The 22,166-nt window shown below is 40.9% G+C and overlaps 1 protein-coding gene across 5 annotated transcripts in view; it reads right to left on the bottom strand.

Annotated features, from left to right (window-relative positions):
• si:dkeyp-72e1.9 (syntaxin-binding protein 4) overlaps positions 1–22,166 on the bottom strand; it is an 87,063-nt gene that overhangs the window by 48,740 nt on the left and 16,157 nt on the right. For all 5 annotated transcript variants that reach the window (XR_004635227.1, XR_004635225.1, XR_004635226.1 and 2 more), the window contains exons 4-8: positions 21,673–21,742; positions 21,498–21,572; positions 11,305–11,384; positions 5,211–5,334; positions 4,501–4,642 (exon numbers count right to left, since the gene is read on the bottom strand). Coding sequence is in view for 2 of the 5 variants with exons in the window: in XM_034711888.1 (XP_034567779.1) it covers positions 4,501–4,642; positions 5,211–5,334; positions 11,305–11,384; positions 21,498–21,572; positions 21,673–21,742 (491 nt within the window). In the remaining 3 variants the exon portion in view is untranslated. The remainder of the gene's footprint in view (positions 1–4,500; positions 4,643–5,210; positions 5,335–11,304; positions 11,385–21,497; positions 21,573–21,672; positions 21,743–22,166) is intronic.

Raw genomic sequence — 22,166 nt, 5'->3', positions numbered from 1 at the left:
AGATCTAGTGGATGATTTTTATTTATCATGGATAAGTGCTAGCGCTAGTTAGCATAGCTACATAGCTACATGTCGTAGCTGTAGCTGTGTACCAAGACACACGTCGACATACTGACAAATAAAACAACAAGAAACACAGAATCTGTGACCAATCCTTCAGAAAAGGTCCCGCTGCCTTTCTGGCAGAGGTCGGTTTTACTCCCCACGTCTGCAGATTTGAAGATCTAGTGGATGATTTTTATTTATCATGGATAAGTGCTAGCGCTAGTTAGCATAGCCACATAGCTACATGTTCGTAGCTGTGTACCAAGACACACGTCTACATACTGATAAATAAAACAACAAGAAACACTAAATCTATGACCAATCGTTCAGAAAGGTCCTGCTACAGGCGCCTCTCCGTCAGGATCAGATTCAGAGGGTTGAAGTAACGCGATCTCTGAGCAGCCGTGTATATTCAGCCAACATGTAAACATTAGATCAACGTGCTGGAGAGCCGAGGCACATCCACTTCCGGAGGGGGCATGGTCAGAGGGAAAACAGAGTGTTCTGAGGAGGAATGAAGAAAAGGACTTTTCAGGCATGCCAAAATCTGATTTCAAAGTGTTTTTTTGAGCATAAACTTTAAAGACATGTTTTGGGGACCTCTTAGATCAATATATATTGATGAAAAAAGCGTGATATGTCCCCTTTAAGTTTTATTATTGGGCCATAAATATTCATAACATACTCTACTGGCTAGGTTCACCTTGTTTATCTTGGTGTAAAATGGAGGCTTCCTCTTGCTCTCCTTTAACTTCCATTTCTGCGCTTATATTTTCCTCTATCCCAGCCAAGTTCTCACAGTACGTCCAGAATCCAGTTCTTTTAAATACTTTGAAGATATGGTATCAGTGTAGAAAACATTTCAAATTTGTAACTGCATCTCTTCTTGGTCCATTATATACCAATCATCTGTTTTCTCCCTCCCACTTGGACTCTGCTTTTTTTTCATGGCATAACCAAGGTATAAGATGTCTTCTTGATCTGTATTCAGATGGTATCTTTCATAACTCTGTTGACTTAGCACCCAATACAATTTGCCTAGAAACAATTTCTTCAGATACTTCCAAGTGAGACATTTTGTTTCTCAGCGTTTGCCTGGTTTTCCCTCTTTGCCATCTCAACATTTCTGTGAACAATTTTTCACTCTTAAGTTCAAAAAGAAAGGGATTGTCTCAGAAATATATAACCTCATTCTTGACCATTGCGATCGGTCCAATACTAAAACTAGACTGGCATGGCAGGCAGAGTTGGGACCTCATCAAAGTGAGGAGTGGTGGGAGGATGTTGTAAGAGGGATGCGTACAGTTGCCTCTTGTGCACATCTTACTCGCATTCATTTCAAGGTTGTACACAGGGTTAATTTCTCTAAATCAAGACTTGCTGAGTTTTATAAAGAGGTAGAAGACAAATGTGATAGGTGTTCAAGCTCAAATTGTCACTTAAGCCATATGTTCTTTCTCTGTCCACGCTTAAGAAACTTTTGGTCTTGGTACTTTAACACTATGCCAGTCATCTTGGGTTTACACTTACAACCTTGCCCATTAATAACTATTGTTGGGACTCCAAATGTATGAAGTAATTTCAAGTCTATTCAAAAAGAAATCAATAACTTTACCTCACTGCTTGCTAGACGCCTTTACATTGCAAGTCTCCCAACCCTCCATCTGTTGCACAGTGGTTACAGGATACATTCTCCTTTTTAAAACTTGAAAAAATCAAATACACTCCAAGAGGAAACACTGACAAGTTCTTTAACAAATGGCAACCTTTTCTTTCACATGTTAGAGATCTGCAGACTCTGCCGGACTAAGAGGTGTCTTATTTCTTTCATCATTGCTGTATTCCCACATTTGTGTGTGTTAATTTCTCCTGCTGAGCTGGGTTGGGGAGGAAGGGGTTATTTTTCTTTTTCTTTTTGAGTTATGGGACTGGTATATTTATATTGTAAATGTGCAGGTGATTCTGTATTTATGTACCTCTACAGGTATACAATTATGCACATGTATGCACCTTGTTTCTCCTGTTAGGAGTGTCGTTTTCCCAGTCTCATTGTTGTGTTTTTTCTTTTCTCCATTTAAATGAAAAATTTTAAAATGTAAACTTGTACGCAAATTACAATGTCATTGAATTTCACTCAATAAACAGAACTGGCAAAAAAACAATCAACCATGATAAATGGAGTATTTACCTTTTCCTCTCTCAACTAAACACTTACATACTTCCACCAATACACTCCTGTGTACTCGCCCTTACTCCTAGGCTAGAGGCAAGTCTTGAGATAGTCAATAATTAGCTGCTTTTAAAACAGAAAATTAGACATGTAAGGACTGTACAGTATGTTTCATGCAAAAAACCCAGCACTTGTTTAGTGTGTGTGTGTGTGTGTATGTGTGTGTGTGTGTGTGTGTGTGTGTGTGTGTGTGTGTGTGTGTGTGTGTGTGTGTGTGTGTGTGTGTGTGTGTGTGTGTGTGTGTGAGATTGGGGAGCAAAAGCAGGGTGATGTGCTGAGGAGTGTCCTAGCCCAAATGCTGACCTTAACACATGGTTCAGCAGGTCCATTCTGTGACTCAGGGACCTCTCTGATAAAGCAGCATGAGCATTAGAACAGCAAAAACACCAAGAAATACCTCAGCAATATTTCAGCAGTGTTTGAAATTCTTTAATCCATCAATTCCTAAATATTCATCCGGATTTAACAGGCTAGCAAGACTGTAATAATCCCCTTATGGTAATTTTCTTCAGGAGGCCATGGTACTACAGATAATAGAGAAAAATATGTTGTGCTTCGGGAGCACAAGAAAAGAGTTTTGGCATTATGTGATTTAACCGTGCACTAATGATAATGTGACACAACATATTATTTGGATGACCTTTTTTTAGAACATCCAGCCCCTTGAACATATTTCATTGCATTTTAATAATTCAAAGACAGCTGCTGCTATATATGTTATTTGGGCTATTGCTTCTGTAACTATATTGTTTTACCATGCTGTGATATAATTTCGTATATTTTTTATAAGATTTTCTTTGAGGAGATCTGAATTATGCCTAATGGTGGGGGAGGTGGATCAAGATTTACAGATGTAATGTTCAACTTTGTTTTTTATGGTAGATTCAAGCTGTAGGTATATATATAAAAAAAAGGTGATTTCTCCTGTTTCTGAATTTCTCAAAAAGGTCAGATAATGTTAATAATATGGAGCTGTTACAAAAAATATGCAAAAGATGGGTGATTGTGATTGTCAAAGAGTGGAGTCTGTCATTTTATGGAATTTCCACCAGACTGTCAGAGTAGATGATATTGTCAGTGACTTAAAAGAGTATTGATGTTTGATTGATTGACTAAGAAACGGTAGGTCTGAAATATTGACATCCTTGCAACATTTTTTTCTCTATCTCTATCCATGTACTGCTTTGTTGGTTATTGTGGACCCATTTTGGTATTATTGGAGTTGGGTTGCTAAAAGAAATGGAACGAAGTGTTTTGGTTTTGGTTATGTTAATTTGATTCTTGGTGCCTCATTTTTCCAGTACTATTTTGTGATAGTGGAGTCAAGTGGTTTGAACCAGAAGAGGGTGGGTTGAATTTGGATCATAGCCAACAAATAGTTAATTTTGGGGAGGACTGACATTTTGATAGTAAGTGTTATTGGTAAGTTCTGCCAGCATTGTAGATTAACTTTCATGGTCTGTTTTTTTTTTGTGTGTTTTGCCCTCCCTCCTGATCCTTTTCCTTTCTCCCTCAGCAGGTACATGCAGAGGGGCGGGGCCGATCTCCACGGGAGCGAGGCTCACAAGACACACCTGCCTCTCATCCCGCAATCAGCCCGGCTTCTTAAGCCTGCTCCAAATTCTCCTCAGTGCCAGAAGATTACCGCTCATGCTTGTGTCTCGTGTGTCCTCGCTTTCGTAAAGATCTTCTGTCTAAGTATTGTGCTCAGCGTAGTTACTCTGGTTTTTTTTTTCTAGTGAGTTTTTTCCATCCTGGACACCCTTAGTTATTTCTGACCTTTTGTTCTCGTTTCCCGTCAAGGTGATTTTCTGTTCATTACCTTTTTGTAAATAAACGATTTTTTTGTTCGACTCGGCATCTGGGTTCTGGCTCTCCTTACACACCCGTAATATTAACTTCATTATTAACATTATTGGAAGCACAATAGATGAAAATAACATTTAAAAACATAATATAGCAGGACAAATCATATTAATCACAATAAATATTCAAAAAAAGCCAGATGTGAAAATAAGATCAAGAGCATTTCTACATATTTGAAGGTAATTGACTACCTGTTTTGTAACTCTTGCAGATAGGCATCCGCATTGATTCAAATATTATGATAAATGCTCTTCAGTGAAATTCCATTCAGTAATTTTTCAGTCATATTACTGCACTCCACAGGCATCATTATTCATATCTACAGCTGTAGGGTTTAATTCAACCATGCTCATTCTTACCCGATGACAGTCTCCCCCAGACAGCACCTCCTGAATGAAGATTGCTGGGCCATCAGGCCTGTTGGAGCCTCCTCCAATGGTGATGCCGAAACTGCTTGATCGTGCCACTGAAAGTAGCTGAATCACTCCTTCACCTGGGTGACTGTGAGCATGACACACAAACACGAACACACACACACACAAAAACATTAGTCAGAGTAGGGGGACTCTATTTTGCAAGAGACAGCACTGTCCAGTGCTCTGTGCCCAGGATGTTGAGCAAGTGAAAGTGTACTTTTAGTATTTGTGCACCAGGGATATGCCAAAATGTCTATGCATATTGACTTGGTCTAATCAAGCCAACAGAACCCAATGCAGAACATTCAGTTCATGTACTTTCCAAATGTATCTGGTCACCAAAATGCCTAAAATACCAAACTAAGCAAATGCCCCAATACTAGAAGCAGTTCAGTACTGTGATTTTCAGATATAGGAATGCTTAGACTGCTTCTCAAACAAACTGCATAAATAAAGGGCAGTTGCGCTTAGTTGTAAAACATGAAGGTTTTTAAAGAGGACCTTGACAAAGAGCAGATAGCTTTTTCAAGTGTTGCACAATTATATTTCAATAATAACATTTTCAAATGGTATTGGCCATAATGTTGCAAATTTACTCCTCAGTCTTCTTGACAGTAACTCTAGTTAATAAAAATATATTTCTAACTTTTTACCTGAGGGATCGCAGCATGGGCCCATTATTGTTGTACATATTTTGGGAGCCTGCTGGGCTCAACAACAAAGGACTCTGGGAGCGGGACGAGGAACCAGATGATGTACTTTCCAGGTGGCGGCCACCTTCAGAATGACAAGTAAAAACAAAAAAAAGAAAAAGAACACAAGTTAATGCAGTCAATGAACCTGCAGGGTAATGAGCAATTGGCAAAATGAGGAGAAAAATGTACACATCTACATTAAAAATATTTAAATGTGTTGAAGTAAAAAGGGCACAGTAACCAGCTTCATAGAGTATGTGGTGATGAGAATTTTTTCATGACCCATTTCAAACATACTGCCCTAAAAAAGAAGCCTTCACTTAATTGCTGCTGCCAAAGATGGGTACATTGGCTTTCAACTGAAAACCTGTATTGTACAGTTAAACATTTCTTAAGCCTGAGTGACTCTAAGCACTGTATAATACCCCATATGCTGACCAAATCAACTCCCATTTAGGTCAGTTGCAATAACTGCATGATCTGCATGACTGAATGTTGAAGGTGGGGTGGATTTTCATTCAGAATCAGCCTCCATTAAGGCAAGACCAGTAAGTGCTGAGCAGCTGGCCCCCATCTTCACAAAGATCTTCAACACATCACTGGAGCTGTGTGAAGTGCCCTCATGCTTCAAAAGCTCCACCATCATCCCAGTCCCAAAGAAACCCGCCATCACAGGACTCAAAGGGTGCATCTCAAAGCTCTAAACTGTAGTCTCCTCGCTCCTCGCTTCTTGCTCCTCGCCCAAACCGGAAGTAGTTACTGACGCGCCATTTTAACTTGCGTCCCAAAGCTCTAAACGCTGCTGGAGGTGCGAGGATTGAGGAGACTGATCGGAGGAGGGATACTTAACATCAGCTGAGTTTAATAACAGAAAAAATATGGACCTTGAAACAGTCACTAAGGGTACCCTGAAACAGATCATAAACATTTATTGGTTTCTAAACAGTCTGTATGTGATGAGCTGAGATTTAAAAGTGTGTGATGTGAGTTTTAAACACAGAGTCTAATATCATAGATAGAATATATATTAATGATCAGTTATTCCTCCTGTTAACGTCCCTGTTTGTTCTTGTTTTCTTCATGAAGAGAAATCTGACAGTAAAGTTTGTCTGTTAGTAAAAACACTTGTTATATTTTCTGTCAGGTTAATAAAGTTTCATATGAGGCTGATCATTAATGAGCACAGGGTTTGAAAAGAGTTGAATGGTTTCTATTTTCCCTTAAAGTAATAAATAATTTAATATTTTAAAAGTGAATCGATCCGTGATGCTTCAGGACAGAATAAACAGAGAGCAGATTCTCGTCATGTGCAAGTGTGTGTTAAACAGGTAAACACAGAGTTCTGTTACTGTTTATATTTATCAGTTATTACAGTGAACATGTGTGTTAAACAGGTGTTTGTTAAACAGGTAAAGCACAGAGACAGAGCTCTGATACTGTTTATATTTATCAGAGTTATTACAGTGAACATGTGTGCAGACACAAACAGCTGTTAAAGCCGTCATCACAAACCGACGTCGCTTCACGTGACGTTCCGGAGGAGAGGACGTCTCAATTCTCTAAATACAAATCTCCTCTTTCCTCTCTCCTCTGGTTTCATTTCCTCCCATCTCTGGTGGGCGGGACTAAGACACGAGGAATCGACGCGAGGAAACGACTCGAAGGCGCTTAGAGCTTTGAGATGCACCCCCTGACGTCTGTGGTCATGAAGTCCTTCGAGAGACTAGTGTTGAGCCACCTGAAGGACATCACAGGCTCCCTGCTGGACCCCCTGCAGTTTGCCTACCGGGCAAACAGGTCAGTGGAGGATGCAGTCAACAGGGGTCTGAACTACATCCTGCATCACCTCGACCCCCCTGGGACCTATGCTAGGATCCTGTTTGTGGACTTAGCTCAGCGTTCAACACCATCATCCCGGACATCCTGCACCAGAAACTCACCCAGCTCACAGTGCCGGCCTCCATCTGTCAGTGGATCACCAGCTCCCTGACTGACAGGAGACAGCAGGTGAGGCTGGGGAGCACCACATCCAGCACCCGGACAATCATCACTGGCGCCCCACAAGGATGTGTTCTCTCCTCACTGCTCTTCTCCCTCTACACCAAAGACTGCACCTCACCCCTGAAACTCCTGAAGTTTGCAGACAACGCCACCGTCATCAGTCTCATCCAGGACGGAGACGAGTCTGCTTACAGACAGGAGGTGGAACAGCTGGTTCTTTGGTGTAGTCAGAACCATCTGGAGCTGAACCCGCTTAAGACGGTAGAGATGACAGTGGACTTCAGGAGAAGCTCTCCTTAACTCTCCCCCCTCACCATTCTGAACAGCACTGTGTCTACTGTGGACTCTTTCAGGTTCCTGGGATCCACAATCTCCCAAGATCTGAGGTGGTCCTCCCACATAGAGACAATCAGAAAAAAGGCCCAGCAGAGGATGTACTTCCTGTGTCAGCTCAGGAAGTTCAACCTGCCCCAGGAGCTGCTGATCATGTTTACACCTCCATCATCCAGTCTGTTCTGTGCACCTCCATCACTGTCTAGTTTGGATCTGCAACCAAACAAACACAGACTGCAACGGACTATAAGGACTGCAGAAAAAATCATCGGTGTCGACCTGCCCCCCCCATCCAGGACTTGTACCAGTTCCGGGCAAGGACACGGGCAGCAAGTATCACCGCAGACCCCTCACACCCTAGATAACAAATTTTTCAAACTCCTCCCCTCCAGCAGGCGCTACAGATCACTGTGTGCCAAAACAACCCGTCATAAGAACAGTTTCTTCCCCCAGGCTGTCACTCTGATGAACACTAAACCATAACAGTGTCATAACTGTTGCTGTGAAATAAACATGGATCAATACTCTGTAAATAAACATGTAAATATACAATGTAAATTTTTTTTTTATTACTTAACTCACCTACATATACTTTTTTTTTATGAAAAACTACCTCTGCACTACACACCACTGCACTATTATCATATGTCATGCCTATTTGTTGTTCTTTTGTTCTTTTGTGTTTATAGTTGATGTTATTATTATTATATTTATACTTTTATTTGTATGCCTTATTCTCATGCCTTTGTACAAAGAGAGCACAGTCTACCAAGACAAATTCCTTGAGTGTTCAAGCATACCTGGCCAATAAAGCTGATTCTGATTCTGATTCTGAAGACCATTAGGTGAATCTGTGTTCAGGATGGTAAGACCCTGTAGTCAGGGACTTATGAGCACTATAACACAAGCCAAAATGTCAATGGGAAATATGCAAAATAAAAATAACCACATTGGTCTGAATATAATATGTTTTTTGTGGGATTTTCTTGCATTCAAGGTCTGCACTTTTGCATGCCAATATACGTAGCTTACTTTCATAACAGTGCAGGGAAGTGCCTACTTTTTTCCCAATCACTTTCCCCTCTACTTTCAGTAAATTCACAGCCTTTGAATATAGCATCAATGTTACAATCTCCCTTAAAGTGATCAGAATGGAGGTTAGATACATTTACACAACAATTAAAGACAGGAGGAAAAGTGAAGACTGCTGCTTGTGCTGGCTTGGAAACAGAAATAAAGATGTAAATAAAAGTTGAAACAACAATGAAAACAAACATATTTCCTGCGTTGTTTAACGGTTATATTACATGGTATACCATAAGGATAATAATAAGCCTTCATGTCTGGAAGCACTGGTAAATTATATATTTACAAGGGTCTCCAATCTCAGTGCAGCAGGTTGGCAGTGACGCGCTGTCTCGCAGTGCATACATAATCATATCAAAAATAAATTCATTAAATACAAAATTTACATCACGTTGTTGGGTTAGTGTTTGTTGTGTTTTATTGCTGGTAAATATAGGTTATTAGGCATGTAAGGGTATTCAAGACTTTTGTGTACTGTATCCAGATTTCCACAAAGCCTGGAGGCAAATAATTAGCCTTTTTAGCAATTGAGCTACTTGAGTCATTAGAGAGTACTTTCAGCCCTAATTTGAATTAAAGCTTTAGACTGAATTCTAATAAAGTTGAATGAAAATGTTATTCATTATTTTATAATGAACTCTTAAATGAATTCAGTTTCTTTGAAATTATTCATACTGAAAATGTCTAATTCCATCATTAGTTCTTGTAGGTTAAGTCAGTTCTCACAATTCAGTTCATTAGAATTCATTTTAAGCTTACTGCAACATACATCAGCTTGAAGAGGGAGAGAAACCAAGTGTAGATTCACAAACACACATTTTTTGCCAAACAGCATTCAGTGAATCTCAAATGCAAAAAGACAATGGATAGTGAAAATCTCGATAGGGTTAGGGACACATTTCAAGTTACATATTTAATAACCCATTTCAGAAGACAGCTAATGTCAACATAACGCCATTTATCAAGTTTCATTTATGTTTGAGAAAGGCATATGTTCATTTGATTAATGCTCATCTTGGAAACATAAGCACAAGAAAACCCTGGGTGTATTTAAGCTTACAATGATATGATAACTGTGTGCCTTTCTCTTGAAACTCCATTGTTTTTTCACATTACTATGCAAGCATAAAGAAAAAAATAACAATAGTCTTTTTCACTTTTGCCTAATAAGTGCATTATTTTGATCATTGACTACTTTAGTAGCTCAAACATATGTTATTGCTCATATTTGTAAAGCTGGGAGGCCATCAATACAATGTTTACAGTGCAGTACAAGCAGACGTAGCATCTAACATTGTGGGTATAATCCTCATTCCGTTTGCTGTATTCTTTTTTAAATCCACTTAAAGATCCTGACAATTTCATCAGCTTGTTTGTCAATTATTTCATGAGAAGGTACACAAGTTAGCTTTCTTGCCATATTGCCATTTTCACTATTTTTTTGCAATTATTCAATAATCTTGTTTTAGATATAGTTTTTCGATGCAACTTTTCAAGTCTAACAATACAAATTCAAATTATGGGATTCAAGTTCAATCATCTTACTGAAGTTTAGCTATTCAAATTCAAATACAAACGATTTAAATTCAGTCCCAACCAAGCGGCAACCTCCGGTCTAAAAATATGAGTCAATGTGGAAGTGTTAAAAGCTGCAGTTCATCGAGGATCCGCTTGAGGCTGGCTCCGGAAGTACCGGAAGTCACATACACATGAATGGGAAAAAGACGATCTTTGCAGCATTAATAAACATGTTTACAACCTGGTACAAACGATGAGTGTAGTCTGAATAGCTCATTTCTCGATGTCCTCTCACTGTGAGGGGGGTGAATTTTTTTCTAACGCGGCAATTTCGAAGATATTGAGATTACTAGTCTTCCAATGAGAGGCACAGCTGCCTGTGAGAACACTGCAGCTGTTGGCTAGGAGGCTCAAAGCCCGCCTCTTTACGTCACACTGGGTCGACAGAAGCAATATGGCTGCTGCTGCCGATTGGCTTCAGAACAGCGTTCAGAAACAGATGGGTGACGTCATGGATACTACATCCATATTTTATACAGTCTATGGTCCCAACTGACACGTATTTCTTTCCATCGTTTTGAAGTGTTTAACCATACAGAATAGAGACTCTTATCTAAATTGACAGAGTTGCCTTACATTTTTGTATCCTCATTGTGGAACTAATGTGCCATGTTTATTGATGCCATTGCCAGCACAGAGCATAAATGATTGCTTATTTACTACAGCAGTGCTAGAACAAACCTGAACCAGCCTGCTACTTGCTTTCCTACTGTAACAGATGTTGGCTATTATGTAATGGACAAGTGCCCTTGTCATGAGCCATTTTTGAAGGCAGACTTACTCCATCTACCCTTAGGCTTGGTCCACCAAATAAAGGAAAGGTCCAGTGGCTTTTAAAAATAGAACTATGGTTAACTGTAGATACCATGCTTATATCTGATCACCTGGGTGGAAGTGTCTAAAATGATTACCATATGAAACATTATTAATAATGAGATAACATTTACATCAACTGGTGTATAACTATTCCTGCACATTAATATCCAATTTACTGCTTGTAACATACAAAGAATGTGTAATGCACAGTGGGAAAAACAAAGCAGGATTTGCCTACCTTGCTGGATTGGAGAGTTGCGTGTAGATCCTGTGCTACCACTAGATCCATACTTTTCCAGCAACTCAGAAAATTCTCTCCTATGACGGTAAACCAAAAGAGAAATGTTATTGTCAAATTAGTTTGTCAGTCAGGGACAATAAGTGAAGATTTACTTATTTATTGCAGTTCTCTTGACTGTGACATTGTATAAGTCAGAAATGACCTTAACTTTATTCACCAATAAGATTTTTTTTTATTATTTTTGGGCTTTTTGCCTTTATTTGTATAGGATAGTTTTAGAGACACAAGACTTGTTGGGAGAGAGGGGCGCCCAATCTGCCAAGTGAGCTATACTGGTGCCCACCAATGAGAATTTTTTATTTACTGGAAGATAATGAGTGTTTTACCTGAAGAAAATAAATGTTTAATCAATAACAATACATTACTTCCACAGTAAGAGTGTGTATAAATGCTATAATGGTCAAGCAACAGACTGTTGTTGTAAGACTGGTGTAGAGTACAATCCAAGACATGTTCAAAATTCAGTCAGGATACATTGACCAAAATGTCTAACTGTTGACGAGATGATGTTAGAAACTATCTTGGAAAAGAAGACATATTTGAATGCTCATTCCTCTATAAATGATCACTTAGCTGCACTATTTGTTTATAAACTCTTATCACCTTTTCTTTGATGACACCACTTACTCAAACTACCCAATGCCCGTACCGTGTTGCACTTTGTGGTTGCTTTATAACTGTTTTCTTCAATTTGAGTCAGTGTTTCTGTCACTCAGCTCCTTGTGTATTTCAACATTTTAACATCCCTTGCTCCGCTTGCCCACTTTTCTTTGCTATTGATTGGTCAGCCCTTAATCAGGAATCTGTAGTTTTGTGCACTTCAGATATTCTATGAGTAATGTTAAAAATATCACCATGTTGTTTACTAATGTGATAGGTATATTTGCTATTATCCACAGGAAGAGGTGAAGTCATAAACTCTATAAATGAGCCAGACTCCTTTCAGTGGATATGACATCTATGATCCAGTTGCCCCTGGCTTCACTCTCACTTTCAGAAATAATACCTGTTGTTGTGGGATTTTGATCAGAAGCAAGTATTAAACACAACCGAATGATTAGTAAGGAAGCTAGGTAATACCTTCTCTCATTGACTGTTACTCATTTGCACCACAAAAATCCTATGTCCTGCCCTGAAATGCTTGAACATGGCCTCAGTGATAGATTTTGCCAGTCAGCATTCAAGCTGTCTCATAAATGTGAGTGGGGGATTGAAGATTATTTTTCTATAATGCCTCATTGACATACATTTTTATGATAAATAATTAGAAAGGTTCCATTCAACTCTATACATCACATAAATCATACAGACATACACCCATCAGTCAGAGTCCCCCCTACCTAACTCAACTGGGCCTGAACATCCTGACCTGATGAGAGTTGGACCCTAGACCTCTGATGGTGTGCTGTTGTATATGACACCAAGGTGTTAGCAGCAGATACTGTGAGTCCTAGAATTTGTGGGGTTGGAGCCCTATGATTCAGACTTGGTTGTCCAGCACATCCCACATATGCTCGATAGGATTGAAGATCCTAAGGTCAAGTCAACACTTTCTATGATTGCTCCATGGTCCAGTTCTGATGTTCACGTGTCCATTGTAGGTGCTTTTCAGGAGTCAATATGGACACCCTAACTCAGGCATGTCAAACTCAGTTTGGCTCTGGGGCCGGATCCAGATCTTCTGTTCTCAGGTGGGCCGGATCAGTAAAAGAATGTCAACTCCAAATATTTAGCTTTGTTTTTCAGTACTGTGCTTTATCATTCAGCCTACATTTGTAGCCTACCCTACATATTATAATCACGGATGACAAGGGATCTGTTCTAAGCACAACACATTTATTCACAAACAATGGAATTGGAAAAAAAAAATATTTGGCAGTGAATGTGTTAACAACTGGTTTATTTTAACAGTTGAGTGAATGCAGTTTTACACCTGAACCAACTCACCACACTAAACAAACTCAAGTGGGAGCTATGAAAAAAATATGTTTGCCTTAATTGTCATACTGCTTTGAAATAAATAAAAAAAGAAATACAAAATAAAAGTTATAGCAGTGCATGGGCAATAAGATTAAGCTACATCAGATCAAACTATAGGCTGGGCCTACTGAAGCTTAGAATATACTGTATTAATTGTCTTTAATATGAAACCAGCTTAATCTTATTTTTAATGATCTGTATTCATGAGTGAAAACAAATTTCGTGTCATCACACTTTTTTTCTCTCTCTCACTGCACTCCTGCAGTCTACTTGCTGCTGCTGGCTCCTGAAACTTGGCATCTTTTTGCCTTCACAAGTGCATCGATATTAGGTGTCAAATCCTGAGTAGCAGCACACTTAACAATGTCATTCAAGTGTTCATTTGTTAACCTTGAGCGCTGCTTTGTTTTATTATTGGTCATTACGGAGAACACCTGTTCACAAAGATAAGTAGTCCCAAACATGGATAGAACCTTTGCAGCCATGGCTGTTAATTTGGGGTAGCCTGGCACGAGATATTGATAAAACTTATCCAATCCCACGGACCCAAATTTATCCTTCATAGCGGAGTCGCACTGCAAGTCAATTAGCTCGAGTTGAATGTCAGCTGGCATATCAGAAGGCTTCACTGTAAATGGCGAGCGAAAAAAGCCAAATTTGTTCTCAAGTTCACTGAATACCTGAAACCTCCGCTCAAACTCTCGCAGCAAATCTGTTATGTTGTCTTTATATTTATCCAAATCACCATCGGGATGGTCCGGTGCCTTCGGACGCACAGCTGTTAGACAAGAGAAATGCTCGGTGTCACCGTTGGATAGCTGCGTCTCCCACAGTGACAGTTTCATCTTGAACGCCCGTATACTGTCGTCATATTGAGTGACAACTCTGTTACGGCCCTGCAATGTAGTGTTAAGTGTATTCAAGTGTTGTGTAATATCAACCATAAATGCAAGATCCTGCACCCATTCCTTGCATTTAAGTTCCTTCACTGGGCGTCCCTTCTTCTCCATGAACTGTCCAATTTCCCCTCGTAGCTCAAAGAAGCGCTTGAGTACTGCACCTCTGCTTAACCACCGCACGTCAGTGTGGTATGGTAGGCCAGCATGAATGTCATTTTCACTGAGAAATGTGTCAAACTGACGGTGATTTAGACCGCGCGCTCTGATAAAATTGACACATTTCACAACCACACTCATAACGTGGTCCATTTGCAGTGTTTTGCAACATAACGCCTCCTGATGCAAAATACAGTGGAATGCCCAAAACTCTTGTGCTCCATTTTCGGTCTGTACTTTGTCACGGAATTTTGTGGCAACACCTGCCTTTCTCCCGACCATTGATGGCGCACCGTCGGTAGCCAGGCTCACGGCACGGGACCAGTCCACTCCCACCTTGTTCAGTGCTCCAACGAGAGAGCTGAAGATGTCATCTGCTGTTGTGGTGTCCTTCATGGGCACCAATTCAAGCAGCTCCTCTGTGATGGTCAAAGTTTCATCAACACCTCTAATGAATATGGCCAGTTGAGCAATATCTGTGACATCGGTGCTCTCATCTATTGCAATTGAAAATGCGATAAATGACTTGATTTTCTCTTTCATTTGGCTGCTCAAGTCACTTGATAGTTCTGTCACCCTGTCTGCGACAGTGTTCCTCGTTAGACTAATATTGGCAAAGGCAGGTCGCTTTTCAGGGCACACGACTTCTGCAGCCTTCAGCATGCATGTTTTTACAAACTCCCCATCAGAAAATGGCTTGGATGCCTGCACCAGCTCGTTGGCAATAATGTAGCTGGCTCTCACAGCCCCATCAGCGATATCGCGGCTGCGAGTAAAAGCAGACTGCTGTTTCTTCAGACCAGCTAACATTTTGTTTATCTCGTCTTTCCTTAGTTGTCCTTTCAAGTGGTCATACTTGTCTTTATGGTGAGTCTCATAGTGGCGCCGAATATTAAACTCTTTGAACACTGCAACTTGCTGATTACATACCAAGCACACTGGTTTTGTATTCACCTCTGTGAATAAATAATTCTCAGTCCATTGTTCCTGGAAAACTCTGCACTCCATGTCTACTTTTCTTTTTTTTGACAGTGCCATTTTGGGAAGGGTGTGTTGACCAATAACTTGTTTAGTAGTGGTGAATGGTGAAGATTGCCGGTTTATTTTTACGTGGACACATCACGTTGCGAATGTATGTTCCCTGTCACTATCTCGTGTCAGTACCGCCTGCTGGACATGAGCCCTTTTACACATTTGCTGCCCTCTAGCGGCCGGAGGGAGCATTTGGTTTGTATTTATTTTAAAAAATCATAACTTTTGATAGAAATGAGCTAGAGACTCGCTTTTTTTTTTGACATACTCAGAAATTTATGCCGGGCCGGATTAAATCATCCAACGGGCCGGGTCCGGCCCGCGGGCCGTATGTTTGACATGCCTGCCCTAACTGGTCTGCAACTTCACAGCCCCATACATAAAATTGTGATGTACTTTGTGTTCTCACACCTGTCCATCAGAACCACTGTTCACTTTTTCAGTTGATTGTGCTCCAGTAGCTCTTCTGCTGAATCGGACCACATGGGCCAGCCTTTACTCCCTACCCACACCAATGAGCCTTGGTAGCCCATGACTCTGTCTTCGGATCACCAGTTTTCTGTCCTTGGACCACATTTGGTATGGTAGGCCTACTGAAAACTGCAGATTGGGAATTGTTCACAAAGGCTGCATTTTTGGAGATGCTCTGACTCACGGCCAAATTCCACCAGATCCGTGTCTGGCACCGGATCTGGGGTCTCATTTATAAACGTTGCTTACGCACAAAACGGGGCCTGAAATTGGCGTAACAGACCTGCATCACCATCATCACTAAAATCTACATATTCTATTTGTTTATGTGTGTTGTTGTTTTTCTATGGTGAGTCGTTCACAATAAGCTGTCATTAAAAGATAAAAGCGTGTCTTAAAGTTCATCAAATATTTCATCAGCTTTGTCTCACCGTCACATTTCTCCAGCGTGTAGAGGAAACACACGGGCCGTATCCTAACGTGTTCGTCAGAAGGTAAAACTAAAATAACATCAGAAGACGTAAATCAGCCACAGAGCAAAGTGACAGTCATTTTTTCAATGTTTCTAACGCTGTGCAGAGTCCCTGAGTGTAATTATACTTTTAATAAGATTGCTGTACGACGCATGTGGAGCGCAGAGACACGGCCCCAGCAGCCTCACACACTGATTACATCTTCCTCACCTGCACGTGTTTACTGTGTTAATGAGAAAAGTGTGGAGTAAAGCCATGCCCGGTTCTCACAGTTGTTATCTTACATATCATCATAATCAGTCAAAGCGCAGGCCAAGCTGCACGTGATGAAACACATTAAAACTTATATTCACGGTTTAAACTTCTGAGAGAGGAGATCTCTGAAGGACGTGAGCTCTATGTATGTGAAATAAAAAGTGTGTCCTGTAAACATGAAACACTGCAGTGAGACCTGTGTGTAATGATGAATGATGGATGCTCTGGCACTGGTGACGGATACATGAATGCTGCAGCGACGTGCAGTCACTCCATATTTTTATTTTTTATTTGCATTTCTTTTGTGTCCCTCCTGCTGTAAGAAACAAACAATAAGTGCTCTCTGACCTCCGCTTCATTCATGAGGACCACGGTTTGTGTGTCAGAAACTTTATTTTCTCCGTCTTCCTCTCTGTTGTTGCCGTGATTCACCGTGAGAACCTTTGATCTTCCGGCTCATTTGTCTGCATATTCATTCATAAAGTGCTTTGCATTGATTGTATATGGTTGAATGTGGGCGTGAAAAGGGCGGAATAAGAGGCTTATCTACGTGCGCATATCTCCAGGTGGTTTGTGATTTATAAACAGAACATGGCGTAAAGTTTGTGTGCGAACGGTTTTATAAATCAGATTTCTTTTTGGCGTACGCCATTTCTGGGTTTTCAGAGTACGTACTCTTTTAGTAGGGATTCTACGCACTCTTTTATAAATGAGACACCTGATAGGTTTCTAATCTAGTCAATGTGTCAACTCCCACTGGATCCGCTCCATTGCGTTCCGGCTGCGTCTCTGATCCGGGACACCAGAACGCAATGGATCAGATACGCAAGACTTCTGCCGGATGCCGGAGCACGACGCATCAATTAGCACAGAGCAGATGGAACGGGACAAGAAGTCAGGCACCAAAACCAAATTAAAACATCCGGTTAATTTTCAGAATAAAACACTCCGTGTTATCGCCAGATCATTTTCACTTAACTACGACAACAAACTGTCAGAGCCAGGCTTTGAGTCATCAGGTAAGAGGAGGTTAATCAATGCAGTAATTACCGCGGGAAAAACCTCGGTCACATGACTCCAGCTGTTCAGCAGTCCCGCTCCCGCTAGTCTTCTAGCCATTACAACTTGTTATTAGTCAAAGTTGCCCCATTCCACTCACCTATTTTTCTTGCTTCCAACACACTAGCTTCAAAACCAAAATGTTCAATTGCTGCCAAACACATCCCAACCACTGACAGATGCTATTGTCAAGAGATAATCAGGTTTGAGACCTATTTCCTTTCCCATGTTATTCTCAATTGGAACCAATAAATTGTACTCCAAAGATGATCCATCCAGACATTTAATTAATCAAATATTGACCCCAACAGTGTAAAAGGTAAGACTAAATTAAACTAAGAACAGTGCAGTAAACAGTTACTAAAAATGATGGTCCCCTTCTGTTCATCCTGTACATGCTCCCCCTCTGTCACATCATACGCCACCATGGACTCCAATTTCACTGCTACGCCGACGATACCCAGCTCTACATCTCCACAACAACCATCACTCCTGCCGTCATCTCCACTCTCACAAACTGCTTCACTGACCTCAAACATTGGATGAGCAAAGATTTCCTAGAACTCAACTGCAATAAGTCTGAAATCATTCTAATCGGCCCCAAATCCCTCCTCCCCTCCACCCAGAACTTCTCACTACGCATCGACAACCACACAGTCACACCCTCCCCAGTAGTCCGTAACCTTGGCATCATCCTCGACCCCACCCTCTCCTTCAAACCTCACATCAGAAGCATCACCAAAGTATCCTTTTTTTCATCTCCGCAACATTGCACGGCTCAGATCCTCTCTCTCCTCCTCTGCTGCAGAAACCCTCATCCACGCCTTCATAACCTCCAGACTGGACTATTGCAACAGCATTCTCTACGGCCTCTCCTCCACCGACCTCAAAAAACTTCAATATGTCCACCCACTCCCGCTCCAGAGCCCACATCACACCCATCCTTCAGCACCTCCACTGGCTCCCCATTCAGCACCGAATCCCCTTCAAGATCCTGCTCATCACCTACAAAGCCCTCAATAACCTCGCCCCCTCTTACCTGACCAACCTCCTCAAACGCCACTCCCCATCTCGCCGCCTCAGATCATCAGATGCCAACCTCCTGTCCCCTATCACCAAGTCCAAGCACCGCAACTTGGGGGACAGAGCCTTTGCCATCGCTGCCCCCACTCTCTGGAACTCTCTCCCTCCACACATCCGTAACATCCGTTACAGTACACTATTGCTCATGTTAGCCACAATGCGTGCCGGTGAGCTCTTCCCCTTTAATGAAAAAAATTCCCAGAGGACCGGCAGGTAAGCTAGGCTATTTTCTCTGCGGACAGGGCCCCCTAGTTTCGCGTAATTTCGCCAAAGTTGAGAAAATACGGTCCAGGCACTCATCACGGTGTAAATGCATGCAGCAGTAGAAAAAAATTGGAACTATTCAGTTAACCGTCAGAAACCACCTTTGTTTTGGGACTATTTTCGGACACACCTCGCAGACTGGTGTCTGCCGATCAGCTGTTTGGATCAACAAGCACGTAGCATTTTTAGCAGACACTTTTTGGAACAAAAACTACAAACTGCAAAAATTAGTGATTCTGACAGCAATGATGACATGCCATTTACTGTGGACACAAGAGGATTTCTCTATGAACCAGAGTTTACAGAGGAAGAACTCCAGATGTAGACCCAACGTACCGAAGAAGAGGGGAGAAAGTTCTGTGCTAACGAGTGAGCAGGAGAGATCACACGTTACCTGGTGGTGCCGGTTTGTAAACTGTGAGCCCATGTCAACGAACCCAGAGAGCTTCTGCTGTCGGGAGAGGGACTTAGTGACAACAATACTTCAGGACCTTTCTGAATCAGAGGATACCGGTGGCTCAAATACGGCTCCAGTCTGCATCACCCATCATCCAGAGTCCCCTGCCTTACAGGAGGTTTGCTTGTTTGAACAGCCGGGATAAAGACAGGTATGTACCATCTTTTAAATTTGCAGAAAAGTGAGTTTAATTCACTCTAAAGACCGATACCATTACTTGATCCTGCTACGTGCTTGTTGATCCAAACAGCTGATCGGCGTGTATCCGTGCTCATGCAGTGGAAGAGCACCGGTCTGCGAGGTCTGTCTGAAAATTATGCCCAAAGTAAGGGGGTTTCTGACGGCAAACTGAATAGCTCCAACTTTTTTACTGGTGCATGCATTTGCACTGTGATTAGAGCCTGGACCATATTTTCTCAACTTAAGCGAAATTACACAAAATAGGAGGCCCCGTCCGCAGCGAATTTTAGCCTAGCTTACCTGCCGGTCCTCTGGGAATTTTCTCATTAAAGGGGAAGAGCTCACCGGCACTCATTGGGGCTAACAGGAGCACTAATGTACTGTAACTCATACGACCCCACTTCAAAAAAACTTAAATATCCCTTTAATGTGAAACTACCTCCGGCTTTCTCATTTATCTAGAGCACAATCACAACAATTTGTTGGTGGCGTGGTTTGTGAGCTGAAGACCAGGTTGATGCAAAAGAAACATCCTAAACCTGCTTAGGAAGTGTGCTGCATACATTTGTGACTCATTTACTCTGGACAGTTTTCTAGGCTCTCCCTGTTGGTAAGCATGTCCCTTGTGCTTACTACATTTTGACTTGATTTCAAGGAGAGAATCTGTTTGAAGTGAGACACAAACAGACAGGCATAATCCCCCTCCTCTGCCCACCATCCCCTCTACTCCTCTTCATCTCCTCTGATCTTGACTGCATGGCTAAAGCAGAGAGCACAGATTAACACAACTCATCTTGTCAGGAGCCCTGCTCTAGGTTAAGCCATCTCCCCTCAGTCTGCTCTCATTCCAATATGGGGGGTGGGGCATTTATGCTTCCACACTACTGACACCCTATTTTGAGAATATATCACTACATACTGTATGCATTTATTTATGAATAAATGCTAAGGTAGATAAGAGACATGGAGGAGAGATAACACCACATCTAAGCTACAATAATGGAAGAGTGAATCCTGAACAAACTGAAGTTTGACTCATTAAATAGCTTGGATCCCTCTTCTTTTTTAACTTAAAAAATCTAACACATATCTAGTCAGAGCTTAGGCGTAAATACGACCTGCATCAAAGTCTCTTCATCTCTTCATAGCATCTTCAGATAAGACAGTTCTGCTAGTTTGATTATACAAATCCACTTCCAACTTTCACCTTACAAGTAGATGATAGGGTTAGGAATGGATAAGATAAGCCCTGTGATGCTGACAGCTGGTAATGGCCTTGTTTTTTCTCACCTGGTTCCAGTAAATGACTTGAAAACCAACGCCAGCCAAAGCCCCAGTATTAATGTCTATACTAGCTTCAATGTTATATGTATTGCATAACAAGTATTTTTAATTAATTTTTTACCTTGTTTTTTAGTGGTTAAGTCCATCATTACTTTGTCATGAAACTAAATTAATCAAAACTTGTTTTTTGATGGTTTATTTTATTATCTTCTATATGTATGTCAAAAAATGAGCACTTGAAGTGTATAATTAAATCAATACATACAGTATGAATTGCATGAAATGTATGTTGTAAAGTTTTAAAGTTTTTTTGTTGTTGTTCTATGGTGCTGTCATCCGTCTCCCCCCAAAAAACCTCTATATGCTACTGGTATTTATTCCTATTTACAGCAAACTGGTTCAGGGTGATCCCATTCAAATATTGCTTTGAAAAAGCAACCCACTAGTAAGATGGGTTAGCTGATCCTGGAGAGCAAAGTATTTGATTTTTAAATTCAGATAAATTAAATGCCAACAAAATTATATAGAGCCTCTTACTTTGCTTCCTCATCTCTGGCTATGAGAAGGCGCATGTGATTGGTTGCTGAGGCTGCTCTCAAGACGTCCACAGCTCTGAAAAACAAACACAAAAACAAATGTGCATTATTGCTGAGGTATAACCTTGTTCAATCTTGTTTGTTAAACAAATACAAGATCAGGAAGACTGGACTACCTTTCACTTGTGACTCCAACTAAACTGTCACCATTCACCTCCAAGATCTGGTCCCCTGGCATGAGGTTTCCTATCAGAGATGGAAGAAAAGGTTTAAGTTATCTACATCAGCAACAAACGGCACTAGTTCTACTGGTTGTAATTCAGGTCAAAAGGGTGGTTGACATTTCTAGTGTTGACAAGAATTGGGATGGACATTTGGTAATTGAAACAGAGAACTTCATTGCTGTGGCATACAGAAAATGGATGATCACTTATCAACAGATGTCCAAGTGTTCTTTATTGTCAAAAACAGCAGTATGCACCAGACATACAGAGGATTTGATATTGCGTTTCTCTCTCAGACCCTAGCAACAACAACAACAACAACAACAACAACAACAACAGATAAACATAGGAAATACACACATGATGAAGAAAATGGATAAAAAGACCTAGCTTGAAAGAGATAGGCTAAAGTTTAAATAAGTAAGCTAATAAATATAATAAAATAC

Source organism: Notolabrus celidotus, chromosome 20 (assembly GCF_009762535.1).
Source record: "Notolabrus celidotus isolate fNotCel1 chromosome 20, fNotCel1.pri, whole genome shotgun sequence".
Taxonomy (NCBI): Eukaryota; Metazoa; Chordata; class Actinopteri; order Labriformes; family Labridae; genus Notolabrus; species Notolabrus celidotus.
The sequence above is the reverse complement of the archived record's forward strand: the minus strand, read 5'-3'. Positions and strand labels throughout refer to the sequence as shown.